Source organism: Engystomops pustulosus, chromosome 7 (genome assembly GCF_040894005.1).
Source record: "Engystomops pustulosus chromosome 7, aEngPut4.maternal, whole genome shotgun sequence".
In the NCBI taxonomy this organism is placed as follows: Eukaryota; Metazoa; Chordata; class Amphibia; order Anura; family Leptodactylidae; genus Engystomops; species Engystomops pustulosus.
The window spans coordinates 92,148,661-92,165,620 of record NC_092417.1 but is presented as its reverse complement, the minus strand read 5'-3'; the positions used below and the strand labels follow the sequence as shown (position 1 = coordinate 92,165,620).

Below are 16,960 nucleotides of genomic sequence, written 5' to 3'. Positions count from 1 at the left end.
AGTATTTTATTAGCATATGTCCCCTATGAGTACCAAAGCAGTATGGAATATGACAGTGCCATATTATTAAAGATTATAATTATTAATTTATACAGCCCCTATTGTTTAATGAAGTACAGTCCCTCTTTAAGTAGAAATACCCCCCCCCCTAGTTTTACATATAGCCCCCATAGTTTTAGTCTATAGAGGTTTAGTCTGTATATTCTGTATCTACTGCCCCTGTCACACATACATATATATTGCTCCTTTCACAAATACATTTATATTGCCCCATCACATATACATGTATATTGCCCCCTGTGTCGAGGTAAAAATTGTGGCCAGCAGTAAAATAATAAAATGAATACTTTCCCTTCAGACTCCCCTGCTGCTGCCGTCTTCTCTATTCCCAGCTTTTCCACTGGCAACGTCTTCAGTGCAGACACATATACATATATCGTGTAGCATATTGATAATTTGACCCCACATAAAAGTTCCATTCAGGGTGTACAACATTACCATGGGGAAAAATACAGTGGAAGCCTGGGATCGAGGGACTCTGGGGGCAAGGCTCCAGGTCCCAGAAAGAATGACAGGAGGTAGAGACAAAGGAAGAGAGGCGCAGCTATCGTGTGATATCGTAATGGTCAATTAATGTAGAAGAGTAAGTGAAGACTCTCACCTTGATGAAGATGGTATAGGCATGTAATGAAATAGCTACCAGCAGCTGCCACTCCTGGGAGACCACGTTTGCCAAGGACCAGGATCCTGGAACGATGTGGAATGGAGGAAGAGCCCGACGAGAGGTTCAGGAAGGCGCTTGGTGCAAACAGCAGACGTAGAGATCCAATGGATAAAGGAATCTCTTTTATTATTGTTAAAAATATTTATCTCATAAAATGAGCATATGCATAACGTATTAAAAATACAGTGCGACGCGTTTCAGCTCTGGACTAGAGCTTTCATCAGGCATGGTGTAAAGAAACAATCCAACAGATTTATAGCTTACCTCGTTATGAGAAAAAACGAAAAATAAAATTTGCCTTCCTAAAAGACTTGTGCTTTGCATGTGACCTCTGACTATTTTCCCCTATGTCTACAGTTTTCTACTGCTATGGAGTGCGGTTCTCATCATGTATCCTACAAGTCTGGCAGTCATTGCACTGACATTCTCAAACTATGTCCTGCAGCCTGTATTTCCAGACTGTATTCCCCCATATGATGCCACCAGGACGCTTTCTCTGGTCTGTTTGTGTGAGTATGACACAGTTACTACCTTACTACATTCAGATTCTTAATGGGGAACATTAAAGAGGTCAGTGAGAAACAAGCCCCCCATCTTGGTATTGCTTTCAGCTGGAGTATAACAGCAGAGGTACCAGCCACAGCAGTGTCAGGGGACCTGCCACACTAATGAATGGAGCATGTGGACCATTATATATATATTATGCTGCACATTGTACAGAATAATATGTATATAACAGTGTACCTCTTCCACAGTACACAGCTGAGTCAGGTATGTATGTGTATACTCGAGTATAATCTAAGACCCCTAATTTTAACACAAAAATTGGAAAAACTTATTGACTCTTGTATAAGCCCAGGGTGAGAAATGCATTGGTCACAGCCCCAGTATATAGGCTGCCAGCCCCCTGTAGTAGCTGACGGAGATCGCCGAGCACCGCACTCAGAAATTTCCATCAGCTCCATAGAGATTAATGGAGCAGAACAGTCATGCACGGAGGGTCATGCGCGGCCACTCTTTACACTGACCCAACTGGTGCAGGAGTGAAGAGAAGCAGCCCTGCTGGTGCCCCACCACTATAGCACCTTGGGCAATCTCATGCCCTGCCTGGTGCTTAAATTGGTCTTGTACAGTTCTTTGATCTTCACATTGAATGGAAAAGAGGGTAGAAAAAACAGCTGAGACAAATATGCAGGTTATTGTACCCTAAGTGGTCGAATTCACTGAATAACTGAATAAATGTATCCTTCCAGTGAGCTACATATATTTACCTCTAGATGGCAGTCTGATAAAAGAAATCATATTGTTGAAAAAGCAACAATTTGATTTCCCCTTAATGCACATTCTATAGAAAAGAAGTGACACAGTACACAAAAAAGCTTCATCTAGGAGGCCATAATGTTATATCTTTTAATTGTAGTGGCATCCTGAGAACATCAGTGTCTGTTGTCACTGCTAAGACCCACAAGAATCAATCACACACCTTGATTTCCTGATAAGAGGAAATCCCTTAAGTTTAACTCTTGGACATTCTCGCTTATAGTTATAAGCGTTATGCAACATTATAATTAAATTATAATTTTGATTAATTCTAATAACTACAAGTTTCAACAATCAAGGAGCCAATATTCAATATGTGTATACCATGCATCTGCGCAGGTCCAAATAGGCAACAGGCTCATAGTCACATTAAAACAGCTTTCTATTATTTTGTTACACGTGAGCATAAGTTTGTATTATAAAAAGATATACAATTTTCTAATATACTGTCTGTATCAATTCCTCATGGTTTTCTAGATCTCTGCTTGCCGCATTTTAAAGGAAGCTTCTATGTTTACATCCAGTGGACAGAGATCTGACCATGGTCACACAGGTGCACTGCTTGTTATATCACACAGCTCTGATTACTTTGGTCAGATTTCTGTGAACTGGAAGTAAACTTAGAAGCTTTGTAGAATAAAGGCAAACAGAGCTCTAGAAAACTATGAGGAATTCATAAACTGTGAAAAAGTATACTGGAAAATTGAATAACTTTTTATAACACAAACAATAACCCTAATTTTCTGGAATGGGAATACCTCTTTAATGAATTCCAAAAGTGAAAAAAAAATAAACATATAAAGAATATCTTGCAAAATGGTCTAACATCATATGTAAACCAATGTATTGCACCAACTGACTTGTGTGTCTTTAATTGCAGTACTCCTTACTTGGGTGAACAGCTCAAGCGTCCGGTGGGCAACACGGATCCAGGACATATTTACTGCAGGAAAGCTTCTTGCGTTGGGCCTTATTATAGTTGTTGGGTTCATGCAGATATTTAAAGGTACATTATTTTGTAATGCTCTTATTATAATTTATGTAAAGTAATGAGCCCTCCTTTTTTTGCGTGCAGTGAAAACACACTGGAGTACATTTACTAATAACAGTGCAAACTGCACTAAATCCAGTTTGCCTCTGTAGTGTGCAGAGGGCACCATATTCATGATTTCTGGCGCACGTTCAGGATGAATCTGGCGATACCTGCACTTCTCCAACAGAGTGCACCAAATCTTTTTTTTTGCACCTTTAACATGGGGCTTGTGACACAATTCTGTCAGACTTTGCATGTTAAATCCGGGGCACACAACCAAACACCATGTTGCATGATGCCCAGTGCAGCTGCACCACAAACGGGTTGAGTGCGACACAAATGGCGCTACATAAATACCTGTGCAAGTAGTTTGCACAAAAAGGAATGTGCAAAGTCAGATAGAAAATGGGCGCATGGCCCTTAGTAAATGTGCCCTATTATATTTTTATTAGTGGTCAGAAATTGTGTCAGCTAAACATGAGCCGTTAACAAACACATTAGACCCTGGGTAGTAAGTATAGAAGAAGGTAGGTAAGGATACCTAGGTGGTGGGATACAGAGGTGGGATGCAAATTTTTAACAGGCTCTCAAATTTGAGAGTAAGAAGTATGTCATATAGCGTGGAACGAGAAAAAATTATACCTACTCTAATCAACAATTTCAATATTTAAAATGTACTTTATATTAATATACTATTTAAATCAACCTTTTTCTATCTAAAATAATTTAATGAATCTATTAACTTATATACAGACATATACAGACCCTTTACCAAAACCATAAATACAAATATGTTTTGTTAACTGCATAGACACTGTAGGACACTTACAACACCAGAACCAAGTTAAATACAGCTCCAGAGTCAAGATCATACCATAAATACGGATTCATAAACAAGTTCTATACATAAATACAGCACCAGAACAAGCCCATTACTAACAGTAAATACAGCATGTAAACCAAGCTCATACATATTTACAGCACCAGAACCAAGTTCAGTATAAAGAAATCAGCCCCAGAATTGTGATCAGAAGAATAAACACAACACCAAAACCTAGTTCAGTAAATAGATTCAGCACCAGAACACAGTTAAGTAAGTAAATGCAAAAAATAGAACCAGGCTCAGTGTAAAAATATTGAGCACTGAGCACAGAATTCTAAACCAGCACTTACTGTAAATCTCTTTCATCATTTTCTTCTTCTTTTAATATTTGGTAGCCATCACTTACTAATAGATCCAGGCACTGTGATTGTGGTAATCTTCTTGTATTTGTTATCCAATGGGGCTTATTTACTAAGGGTTTCGGATTGCGCATGTTTGACAGGTGTTAAATAGGGATTTGCGCTGGTATTGTGTTGCACAAAATCGGATTGTGGCAGGGCTGCGCTGGCTTCATGCAGCAGAAATCGAAGGCATGGCGTCCGACGATCCGACTGATTCGGACTGAGCGCGGGATTTAAGATTCAAATTGTGTTGCAAGACAATGCACCAGGAAGAAGAAGGTGAACTCCGGCGGACCTGCACGGGTAAATCGAGGCAGAATGCATTATCGGTGGACAATGCACTTTAGGTGAACTCCAAGGAACGGGTAAGTAAATCTCCTCCATGGTCTCCTTCCTTCTAAAATAAATTTTTATAATTATGCTAATAAGATAGAATGGCTCTGAGGGGCGTTACCAGAGCCCCTTCATGCAAGCTTCACAGGTTGTTACACTATCTCACCATCCTCCTCGCACAGTGTAAGAAACTACACAGAGGGGCCCGCCTGGCTCATTAACATAATTTTCAAATCTTATTTTAGATAATGGATAACAAATGTAAGAAGATCACCACATTCACAGTTCCTGAATAAATATGAGTAAGAGCCCCTGGTTCATCATTAATGATTTTGATTTATGTGTAATATGCTTTTTTGTGCTTATTTGTATCTTCCACAGCCAGCTCTATGAATGGGGTAATTATTAGTTGGGCCAATTCAGAGGGTGTTAGCAGACAGGGCATTTTATACTGTGGGGGCCACAGGAATGAGGCATTATATTTGGTGGGGGAAACACACCTCCTGCCTCAATATTGGTCTTGCAGCTCTGCCCACTCAGATTGGTTCTGTTGTGTAATGCACCAAAAACACTGTCTAGTGGACACTAGGAACAGAAGCAGTGAACAGCGCTTGAGATAACTTCTTGGTGGATGAAGGAATCTTGCCCTAGTCAATGCGTCCTAGTCTCATCCACAGTTACATGTATCTATAACCTATACTTACCTCTCTCTGGTGCTCGGCTCTAGCATGGTGCCTGCCGTCAATTTCACCATTTATTTGGATATAGAAGCTCAGCAGTGAAACCATCTCAGCACACATCCTCGACAGTCTAATGAGACCACACCTTCAGAGTGTAATGGGTGCATGCTGTCTACATGACTTCACTCCTGAGCCACAGTCTGGTATTAACGGGAGGTCACACTGGACCATAGAGCTGGACAGAGGGAAGTGTTATTTGTTTGTTATTTTTATACCCCCAGGGGTTCATATAAAAAAAGTTCTTATCCCCTGCAACCCCTTGAGGCTGCGTTTACATGTTGCATTTTGATTGCACATTGAGATAAATGCAATGGAAATGAAATGTTACCTTGGCATGTAATCACAGGGGAAGCCCTTGGATTGCGTTTCAAAGCACAATGGAACGCAAAGTGTTGTGATGAGTGGACCTGTTAAAATTTGAATTTTAAAATCAGGTTCAGGTCCGGATACTGAATCCAAACCCCAACCAGTAGCACCCACTGGCACTAATTGAGGGTGTCAATTGTGTAAATGTTGTTGGCAACTTTAATGCCTTCAACTTGTGCCTGGACCAATAACGCATGTTAACTGCAGGGGGAAGTTGACCCGAACCTGACCCTGCCTCAAACTTCTAATGGAGTTCAGGGTCAGGTCAGTGCAGTTCAGGTCCACTAAATACTACTCAGGAGCTTTCTCAGAATTATTTGAACTCTAAAACTTAGGCTAAGGGTATCATTACACAGTGCATTCTGGCTGCATGCATGCATTGTTCTTCCTAGATATAGACTAATACCCCTTTTAATCATTATGCCAAGGCTTTCAGAAAGAGAATTAACATAAACAAGATGGCCACACATGAAGTGAGCATTGAACACGTCAACAATCGAAATAATTATATTTCTAAAGGTGCTATTGACATGAAATTCTAACCAGATGTTGGAAACGGTAGACCCGGACTAGCCAACTGGTATAGTATATTGCCCTGATATAGTAATTGCACTTGATGCGGTTCTAACTGAAGCAAAAGCGATCAATGTCTTCTGCATCTTTAAGATGTAGATACCATTTACAGTCACAGTGAGACGTGGCCAGTAGACTTCTCAGGTGCACATAACACTTCGACCCACAATGTGCAGCCGTCTGATGATGACATCAATTGGCTAAGCTTCTAGTCCTATTCCATTTGTCCCAGCTGTGGAGAGGAAACAGAGTGCTGCCAAAGGTAAGTACATTACCAAGGGACCTTGAAGGGGACAAAGGGGCCTGGAGGAGGATGAAAGGGTCTGGAGAAGAACGGAAGGGTCTGGAGAAAAACAGAAGGGTCTGGAAGAGGACACAGAGGTTTGGAGAAGGAACAGAGAGGCTTAGAAGAAGACAGAGGGGCCTAGAAGGGGACAGATGGGTCTGAAGGAGGACAGAAGGGTCTGGGGTACAGAAGTGTCTGGAATAGGGCAATGGTATCTGAAGGAGGGCAGAGGGGTCTGGAGGAGGACAGAGGGGTCTGGAGGAGAACAGAGGAGTCTGGAGGAGGTCAGAGGGGTCTGGGGGAGGTTCAGACAGGTCTGGAGGAGGGACAGGGGGTCTAGAGAAAGACAGAGGGATCTAGAGAGGACAGAAGAGTCTGGAGGAGGAGAGAGGAGTTTGGAGGAAGACAGAGGGGTCTGGAGAGGACAGAAGGGTCTGGAAGAGAAGGACAGTGGATTGTAGAAGAGGACAGATGGGTCTGGAAGAAGACAGAGGGGTATATTCGGCTTGTGCAATGTTGTATCCATAATGTCATCTAGAAAAGTCTGCTTTCTGTATATAGTGCAGAAACCCCCAGATGAGGATGTGGGTTTTTGTCTTCAGTAATTGTAAATGTTGTTATCAGTTATTAATTGGCAATGTTGGGGCTGACACTTACATCCCTAACCACAGTCCAGTCATCAGCAGAAAGCCCAGGAAAGCAGGGGTAATTCTTATTCCATGAATACCAACAAAAAGTATACCGGACCAAAAACCGTACTCAAACTACCATATAGTAAATCAATATAATATAAATCTTTATTAATACACAAAGGGGAAATCAAAATGAACATTAAAAACACACATGTTAAAATCCACAAAGACAAACAACATGGTAGTGGTCAATCCATAGTATACAGTACCAAATCATATACACATATCAATAAGTAAATACATATAGGAAAGGGCTGTGCAAAGTACGCAATTATAAGGTCTCACCAAGTAGTACCACAAGTGCCAAAATACCTTGCCTAAAGTAAATGAGCCCCAGACCACCGCCACAGCACCCCGACGTACGTTTCGCTGTCGCTTCCTCAAGGAAGCGTCACCCCCTTGAGGAAGCGATGGCGAAATGTACATCGGGGTGCTGTGGTGGTGGTCTGGGGCTCATTTACTTTAGGCAAGGTATTTTGGCACTTGTGGTACTACTTGGTGAGGCCTTATAATTGCGTACTTTGCACAGCCCTTTCCTATATGTATTTACTTATTGATATGTGTATATGACTTGGTACTGTATACTATGGATTGACCACCACCATGTTGTTTGTCTTTGTGGATTTTAACGTGTGTGTTTTTAATGTTCATTTTGATTTCCCCTTTGTGTATTAATAAAGATTTATATTATATTGATTTACTATATGGTATTTTGAGTACGGTTTTCGGTCCTGTATACTTTTTGCTGGTATTCATTGTTTGAGCAGTATAGGGATCTGTTACAAGAGTGGTGTGTACGGCTATTGGTATTCATAATTCTTATTCCAACCCCAACATTAATGCCCTTAAATATTGCCACTGCAGCTTTAGTTTACAAACCAAGAGCCAGGCACTAGAAGAGAGGGAAGGTAAAGTGTCTCTGTATTCTTTATTTCACTTTTCCCCTCACCAGTGAGTAGATTAAGCTTTGTTCACAAGTCCCAGCAAATTATATGGGATGTAAACAATGGTCCTGTGAACCTTTGTTTACGTCCCATGTGTCATCGGCGGTGACAATAATAAAAGACTGCATGGGCCACAATATGGGCATGGAATAGGACCTGTTCTATCTTTTGTGGCCCAGGCAGTGGGCTCATATACAAGGCCATGGAATACATGGCCTTGTGCATGAGCCCATAGAAGTGAATGGGAACATATGCTACCTGTAAAAAAAAATTGGCTTGCAAGCGTTTAAAACAATTGATGTGCATGATGTTTAAGGGATAAACTGAAAGAACACTTTGGATATTACATACAACAGGTGGAGCCACAAGGCACCGCATATCACAATAGTTAAGTGTGGTATGGGGCAGTTTTTCAGCATGCGGCACTGGCATACTTAGTATAACTGAATAAAGGGTGAATAAACAAATGAACAGAGAGATTTGTGATAAAAATCTGCCAGGATGATGAGGATGAAACAAGGGTGAACATTTTAGAGCAACTAGGATCCTAATTACAAAGACAAAGAAATTCTTAATTGGTTTCTTAGAAAGAAAATAAAGCTTATTGCGTGGCCCAGCCAATTGAAGGAGCACCGGAACGTTCAGGATTTGAAGATTGTTTGTGTTGAAGAATGGGCTAAAATCCCACTTGAGTAACACATAGGACTAGTTTCTCTATACATGATCTATCTTGAAGCAATCCTCACCAACATAGGGTTTTGTGCCAAATATTAAATACATTTTAAGTAAGGGCGTTCAACTTTTTTTCCCTCTTTTTATGGTTTGATTATTTGCCAATTTGGATTGAACGGGTTCTTACCGATGAGAGTTACCGATGGTGAGAATTTCATGTCAATAGTTTATAAATAGAAATTTGGTAAGATGTTCATTACTTATTTCACATGCTGTGCGACTAAGACTCATAAGCCTCTATGAGGTGAATTCTGGACGATCACTTTAAGTTTATTTACATGCATTGATTATTTGTGACAGTTCTTGTGATATTTTTGTGGTGATTGTTAAGCCAAAACCAAATGTGGATCCAGCTGTAAGGAGAATTCTAACTAATTCCCTGATGTTTTCCACTCCTTAGCACAAAAATGATAAGCAAAATAAAACAAAAGGTTAATATAGCCCAATAAGCTGTAAGTGCCAGAAACAGTACCACACCTCCCCAAAAGTTAAATCTGTTATTAGAGAGGAGTAAAGTTGCTGTCCATATGTTGAAGGAGCACTGTAAAGTGAATAAACACTACTGACATTACGCAAAACTTTCCCTCCACATCCCAATATAAGTTGACCAAGACCACTGATGGACATGTTTGGTCACATAATTCTCCCACAACAAATATAACTCTTGCAGAGATAGGTAGTAGCTGGATCATTTGCGTAGTGCCATGCTCAATAGAAATACATAACACCTTTTAAGAATTAAAAACATTACAGTTTAGTATAATTTTATGTTATTTCCAGGAAACTATGAAGAACTGAAGCCCAGTAATGCATTTAATTTTTGGAAGACCCCCACTGTTGGACAGCTGGCATTGGCTTTTTTACAAGGGTCCTTTGCTTTTAGTGGGTGGAACTTTCTGAATTATGTCACAGAAGAACTGGTTGATCCCAGAAGGTCAGTTCACAATAACCCTACTTATGTCGTTCAATGTTTTCGTATCACTGAAAGGTACTATAGAAAAAGACTTCAGAATAAACCCCTAAACTGATGTTTACCATTTATACCACAGCATAATCATATAGCGGTATCTACCAGTTGTTTTCCCATAAAACAAGAATTAAATATCCACAGGATAGGGCCTAACTAGATAGATAGATAGATAGATAGGGGATAGGAGTAGCTGGGTGGACAGAACAACATCCATAACTCAGGTGGTGGCCAAAAAACGAAATGCTACATTTTGCCATGACTTACTATACATCCCCACAGTAACATATTTCTCCAAATCATAAAAATGAGAAAAGTATTAATACAAGCGGTCCCCTACTTAAGAACACCTGACTTACATACGACCCCTAGTTACAAACGGACCTCTGGATTTTGGTAATTTACTGTACTTTAGTCCTAGGCTACAATAAGCAGTTGTAACAGTTATCAATGGTGCCTGTAATTAAGATTTATTGTTACCGTATATTCCGGCGTATAAGATGACCTGGTGTATAAGACGACCCCCCTACTTTCCTGTTTAAAATATAGAGTTTAAGATATATTCGCCGTATAAGACTACCCCTTTTCCAACGCATACAAAACACCGGTAAAAATTAAAAAAAAAAACAGATTTGAATATAACATGGTGGGCGGATCGGGGGCCCGTTCAAATTTTAAATTGTGACAGCTCCGGGCCCTCCTGATCCAGCGCACGGACCAGATGCAGAACAGTCCGTGCGCTGTAAGGGAAAGGCCCGCGTCTCTCACAATTTAAAACATCTGCGCAGCACAGGGGTCAGGTGCGGGCCTCGGTACCGCGATCGGTACGCCACTGTGAAAACCCCCACAATCGGTGCTAGCACTGATCGCGGGTGCCATTTAAAAAAAAATTTTTATTCTATAAACAGTGATCAAAAGGTAGTACAGTCCTAAAAATGATTACATTGTAAACGTCATCAAAATCCGCAAAGAACGCCACCACCCACAGCTCCATACACCAAAGTATGAAAAAGTTATTAGCGCCAGAAGATGGCAAAATCCCCCAAAAAAATTTTGTACAGGAGGTTTTAATTTTTTTTAATGCATGAAATTATAAAACCTATACAAATTTGGTATCCCCGTAATCTTACCGACCCAAAGAATAAAGTAGACATGTCATTTGGGGTGCACAGTGAAATCCGTAAAATCCAAGCCCACAAGAATACGGCACAAATGCGGTTTTTTTACCAATTTCACTGCATTTGGAATTTTTTTCCCGCTTCCCAGTACATGGCATGGAATATTTAATACCACCATTTTGAAGTGTAATTTTTTACGCAGAAAATAAGCCATCACACAGCTCTGTACATGGAAAAATTGAAAAGTTACAGATTTTTGAATGTGGGGAGTGAAAAATTAAAACGCAAAAATGAAAAAGGGCTGCGGCGGGAAGGGGTTAAAAGACTGCTAAAAAAGGCAACCTCTTGAAGTAGATAAAAATAAGAGTGTTCCAGGGAGAAGACACAGGTTCCATGTTACAGGTTGAAGGATTACGGCGGCCTGTGAGAGGTTGAAGGCAGAGCAGGGAGCAATCAGCTCTGCCTTCTGCTATGGGTGGAATCTGGGCTGAGGTATAGATCCAGATCCCAAACGCCTGAGTGGACCCCTCCAGTACCCTTGGCTCTCGGTGCTGGTGCCAGCTCTGCCACTGGGCATGCATGTGCAGCCTTTTAGCATTTGCTTGTCAATACATGCTCAGTAACAAGATGTCAGGCAGCCAAATTTGAACCTGGTGAACTGGCAATAAGAAACCAAGGGCTGGCAGCTATGTTAAAATTTTGCAATTAGTAAAATGAAAATTCTCAATCCACAACTGGAATACCTCTTTTAATTGTTGCTGGAAATAATAAGTCAGTCTACTTTTATTACTACTGCATCCAGTAACTGCCTAAAGCCATCAGGTCAGTGGATGGACATAGCTGTAACCAAGTAATCAAAGACTGACAAAGCCAGATGCATTTTATTAGTAGTGTTTTTAGTTATTTTATTACAATGTGTTCCCTTTAGAAAAGTTTACCCTAACCTCAAAAACCCCTTTAATGGGAAAAAATGTAAAGCTATTTTATCTTTTAGGAATCTACCTCGTGCCATATACATCTCTATTCCACTGGTGACATTTGTCTACACATTCACCAACATAGCTTATTTTACGGCTATGACACCAGAAGAACTAATGTCGTCCAATGCGGTGGCAGTTGTAAGTAGTCACCTCATTACCTTTAGTTTATTCAGTGTTCCTCTCCATAAATTTTCAGCCTCTTCCCCCTTCTGTTGCTTTAGACTTTTGGTGAAAAGTTACTGGGATATTTTTCCTGGATCATGCCAGTCTCAGTAGCGCTGTCTACATTCGGAGGGATTAACGGATACCTCTTTACCTCATCAAGGTTGGATGCTATATGGTTGACCAATGTAGAGTTAGCATCTAACATCTTCTTTTTCAATCAGTAGTCAATCTCCAATAAACTTAACAGCTACTTTTAGTAATTTTACAAAGTCAGCCTATGCTTTGTCATTTGTTGTATGGCTAACATCGACATTAGTTGTATGGCTATTGCCTAGGTTTCATAGGTTAGAAATGCTTAAGGCAAATAAACAACATTTTACCACTCACCCAGCCCAAAGAAAAAGAATTCAAATATTTAATAAATGCTTATATTACATGTGTGTGTTTTCCTGCAGTATGTGATGATATATCTTAAAATAGTACCGTATACACCGTACTTTTCTGCTACTGTAAAATACCAGTGGAAACATATCACTGTAGTGATATAATATCATAGTAGGTACAGTAAGAAAATCCTTCCTACCATTTCACAGTTTTTACATGCAACAGCAACAATTTTAATTGTTGCGTTAGCAACATAATTAAAGTGTTTTTGATAAATAATTCAGGTTTATTTTATTATTATACATATGGAAGAGAATTGAAAAGCTAGGCTATTCTGGCACTGGCAAAGATTTCAGAAAGAACCCGTGGCAGTTTTCTGGTGAATGTTTTAGTTAAACTGGAGTTATGAGGAGCCCCACACAATTTTTTTTTCAAAAATTTGAGCAGCGCATAAAACGGTTGTAGTAAAAATTGCAACTCTTTTCATGCCATGTCTGCAAGAAAACTGTCATATGAGGCATATAGAATTGACGTCTACTACTGGGGGAGTTTAAAGTTTTTGCAGCAGGTTACTTACGTATTCTGGCTTTCCTCCATGGTCCCCTATTACCTGTTATTCCCTGAGTCCTAAATATAGTATGGTGTGGGCTTTAGGGACCAGGACCAACAACTCCAATTGTGAGCGTACCATAACAAAAATGCAAGCCTTGGCCTTGAAGTAGAAGGGACATTCATGCAGTTCAGCTAAGACATATCTTTTAATGTGACCGAAATATGGTAGCCCCCATTAGTAACAGCCTGTGTGGTATAGTGCATTTCACTGGTATCAAAATAAATCTTTCAACCTTTCAAAAACTCTAATAGATGTATTCACACGGTGTGGTTTATTTCACAGTAAAGATTGTAGAAAGTAACTTCATAAGGCCATAAGTGATTTTTATTCCTAAGTTACTGAGATACTCATTTGTAAAATAGGAGTACTTAAAGGGGTATTCCTACAGCAAATTAATGTTATTGTTTGTCTGATGAAAAATTCGACAATTTTCCAATATACTTTCTGTATATCTGCTTGCTTTCATTTTATAGAATACATCATTGTTTACTACCAGAGTACAGAAATCTGACCATGGTCATACAGGTGCACGACTCGTTAGTACCATAGAGAGTAACAGAGTAATCAGAGCTGTGTGTTATAACAAGACCATGGTCAGATTTCTGTCCACTGGAAATAAAAAAAAAAGCTTTCTTTAGAATGACAGCAAGCAGAGATCTAGAAAACCGTGAGGAATTGATACAGAAAATATATTAGAAATTTGTATAACTTTTTATTATTCAAACAATATCAATAACTTGCTGAAATGGGAAAACCCCTTTAAGTCTTGCACTGACCTTGATAGAACTTCTAACTTTTGGGTAGAGTGTTCCTAAATATGCCAATATTTAAGACAATTCCACACCATTTGGGACTGTTGGAAAACATAAAAGAAGTAGTTTTTTCAGATGTCTGATACAATATTTCTACTAATCCTTCTGTTTTAATATAGCTCTCTAACCTGATTTTAATGAACGCAGATTCTGATATTTCCATTTATTAGTTATATTACAATGCTTTCTAGGCTCAAGTGTTAACACATGAGAATTATTACTATATCAGTTAATCAAATTGCTAAGATGCAAATGTCCTTTAGAGTATTCAAATTTATGCTCCAAGAATTTCCATGAGTATCAATTAAATGGTCTGAGCAATATTCTCATGGCAGTCTATGGTTACAGTGTAGAGGTTGGTCAGGTCAAAAGAATCCCCCACTATAAGCTCTTTCAAACAATAGATAAGACTGATTACTTGAGTCTTTTCTACTAATCTCATGGGATGGGAGTGTTCACTCCTTGTATGTTCCCCAGGAAATACAACTAAATATCCTTCCTAATAGTGGACAGGAAACAAGAAGAACAGAAAGGTGGGACATCATGAATTGGAAAACTGAAGGGGATATGACATTGAGATGTCAAATCTTTGATGTCACTAGTGGCATTTCAAAAGTAGGATCTATCTACTGAATTGTCCGAAGGAAAGCAGCAGGATTTAGCAGAATAGTCCATTAAGTCTGACAATAGTCCACCTGTCTCAGCAAGCCAAATGGTGGCAAAAGCAGCGTGGGGAGACAACCTTTCTGTTTCCAGCCCAGCCTATTGTGTGGACTCCCTTGAGAAGTGCCAATTCGCTGAGTGCATGGAGGACTGCCATTGTGTGGAAAAGGTAACCTTTGGCTTGCTAAATCGTCTAGACTATTAAAAAGTCCTGTGGCTGCTTCTAATCTTACCAATGCCCAAAATAAACTCACAAAGCAGGGACATTGGAAATGGTCTGAAAGTTGTAAAAAAAAGAATACCACCATGTCCATATTCTTACACTTAGTTGCAGACTTATTCATAAATTTCTAAGAGGACCTATAGTGACCACAGAACAAACAGTGGGGGAGATTTTAGTAATCTGTCTATGACAGAATTCTGTTGTAGATTGCACTAAAAAACTCTCAGCACTACATAAATAACGTGTTTTACACAGTTTTCTGTCTCTCCTATGATCTCTACAAGATGGACGTGGGGGCGCTTGGCCTCAAGCCAAAAAAGTCTATGCACCAAAAATACTGCTGACCCATCAGAATTTTGTCCTAATTTTCTGGCATAAAGTATGCCAACTTAATCAAAATTTTATTTTATTGACCCTTCACTTCCTGCTCACTGCACAAGTACTGTGGGAGCGGGGGGAAGTGTGTCACAATGTAACAGTCTGTAAAGTCAGATCACAGAGGGGTTAGGGTAGCATAATATTAAAAGTTGCAGGAGGCCATGGATAACAAATAATACAAGATTACCACAGTCATGCTGCCTGCGTCTATGAGTAAGTGTCCCGGTCTATCATTCTTGATTTTGATGATAGATTTTCTTTTAAAAAATCCATTAGGAAAAAAAGGATTTAGCTCTTCCTTTTTCCATAGGCTATGCTTTTCTGGAGCCCGAGAAGGCCACTTGCCCAGCTTACTGGCCATGATTCATTTTAAATATTGTACTCCAGTACCGGCTCTGCTAGTTTGTGTAAGTATGCTATTCCATAGTATTAAATCTTTCACATGAAGACTGTAATGTTGTAATGGTTTCTTTGTCGCATTATATCCCTTCATTTGCTGGGTACGTGGTAGTTTCGACATAGGATTCCTTCTTACAATAAAATTATGCCAAAAGCATAAGAGCATCATATTACCAGATGGGAATTCCTCTATAATATTGCCAATCTTTGTTATACACTAGAAATGTACTGTTAAAGGGGTTGTTCTTCAATTATCTGATCAGTGCAGGGGTCATCCACAACAAGCAATGGTTTGGCCCATCACAAAGATGAACATGAGGTTGGAAATTAAACAGTTTATTCATAGAAGATATATTGAAATATAAATCCTGCCCTGTCTCAACACAGGCAGCCCCAGATGTTGTAACCCCCATAATAACAGAAGGACAGATATAGCTAAATTGTTCAGCCCCTAAAAAGAACTGCAGAAGAAGCGCACCTCATAAAGAAAGTAGTGGCCCTCCGGGAATACAGCCAGAATGCAACATACAAAGACAGTGAACTTGGAAAGTGACTCAGGATCACTTTCAGTTTGACTTTTTGCCCACTGATTGCTTATGTTTCTTTCCTTAGTGTGGAGCGACAATTATCATTATGCTGGTTGGAGATACGTACACCTTAATAAACTATGTGTCTTTTATTAACTACCTCTGCTATGGAGTAACAATTATGGGGCTAATTGTACTCCGCTTCAAGAAACCCAAAATGTTCCGACCCATAAAGGTAAGAGCAGTACAATACAACATGTTGTTGCCTGTATGTCTATCATTATATCATGTCTATAAAGAAGAAGATATTATTGCATTCTTTGTCTATGGATGTGATCACACAACATTAATATCCCTTTTACAAATGCACCAGCAGACATATGGTATGTATGTTTATCTTGCATGGTGCCCTAAGGACCAGCTCATGTGAAAGGAGGCTTCAGATAAACAAGTATATATAATTATACAGTCTACACAAAATAATTTGGATAAAGTGCAGTTTACCCCAATTTACTGCATTTATATTCCAGGGATGTTGCTGGACTTGGAGCACTCTGGTGCACTGGTATCTTATATATCTTAATTAAAAACAGCACAGGCCCTACCCCTACTGCAGCAGTTACTAAGGGGGAAGAATATTCTGTGTTCAGTCATTGAAGAGATCTCAGACAGGAGTGCACCAGAATGCTTGACGCCCAGCTACAATCCTGGACCTTCAAGCTCAGCAAGAGTCAGGTTGTAACAATGTGGCAGGTAACTTCCTT

The 16,960-nt window shown here is 39.7% G+C and overlaps 1 protein-coding gene across 1 annotated transcript in view; it reads left to right on the top strand.

Moving 5' to 3' along the window:
• Nucleotides 1-16,960, top strand: part of SLC7A10 (solute carrier family 7 member 10) — a 42,296-nt gene that overhangs the window by 22,224 nt on the left and 3,112 nt on the right. Inside the window, exons 3-9 of the mRNA XM_072117241.1 lie at nt 1,082-1,233; nt 2,925-3,050; nt 9,748-9,901; nt 12,047-12,170; nt 12,254-12,357; nt 15,581-15,677; nt 16,282-16,431. Coding sequence (XP_071973342.1) covers nt 1,082-1,233; nt 2,925-3,050; nt 9,748-9,901; nt 12,047-12,170; nt 12,254-12,357; nt 15,581-15,677; nt 16,282-16,431 — 907 coding nt within the window. The remainder of the gene's footprint in view (nt 1-1,081; nt 1,234-2,924; nt 3,051-9,747; nt 9,902-12,046; nt 12,171-12,253; nt 12,358-15,580; nt 15,678-16,281; nt 16,432-16,960) is intronic.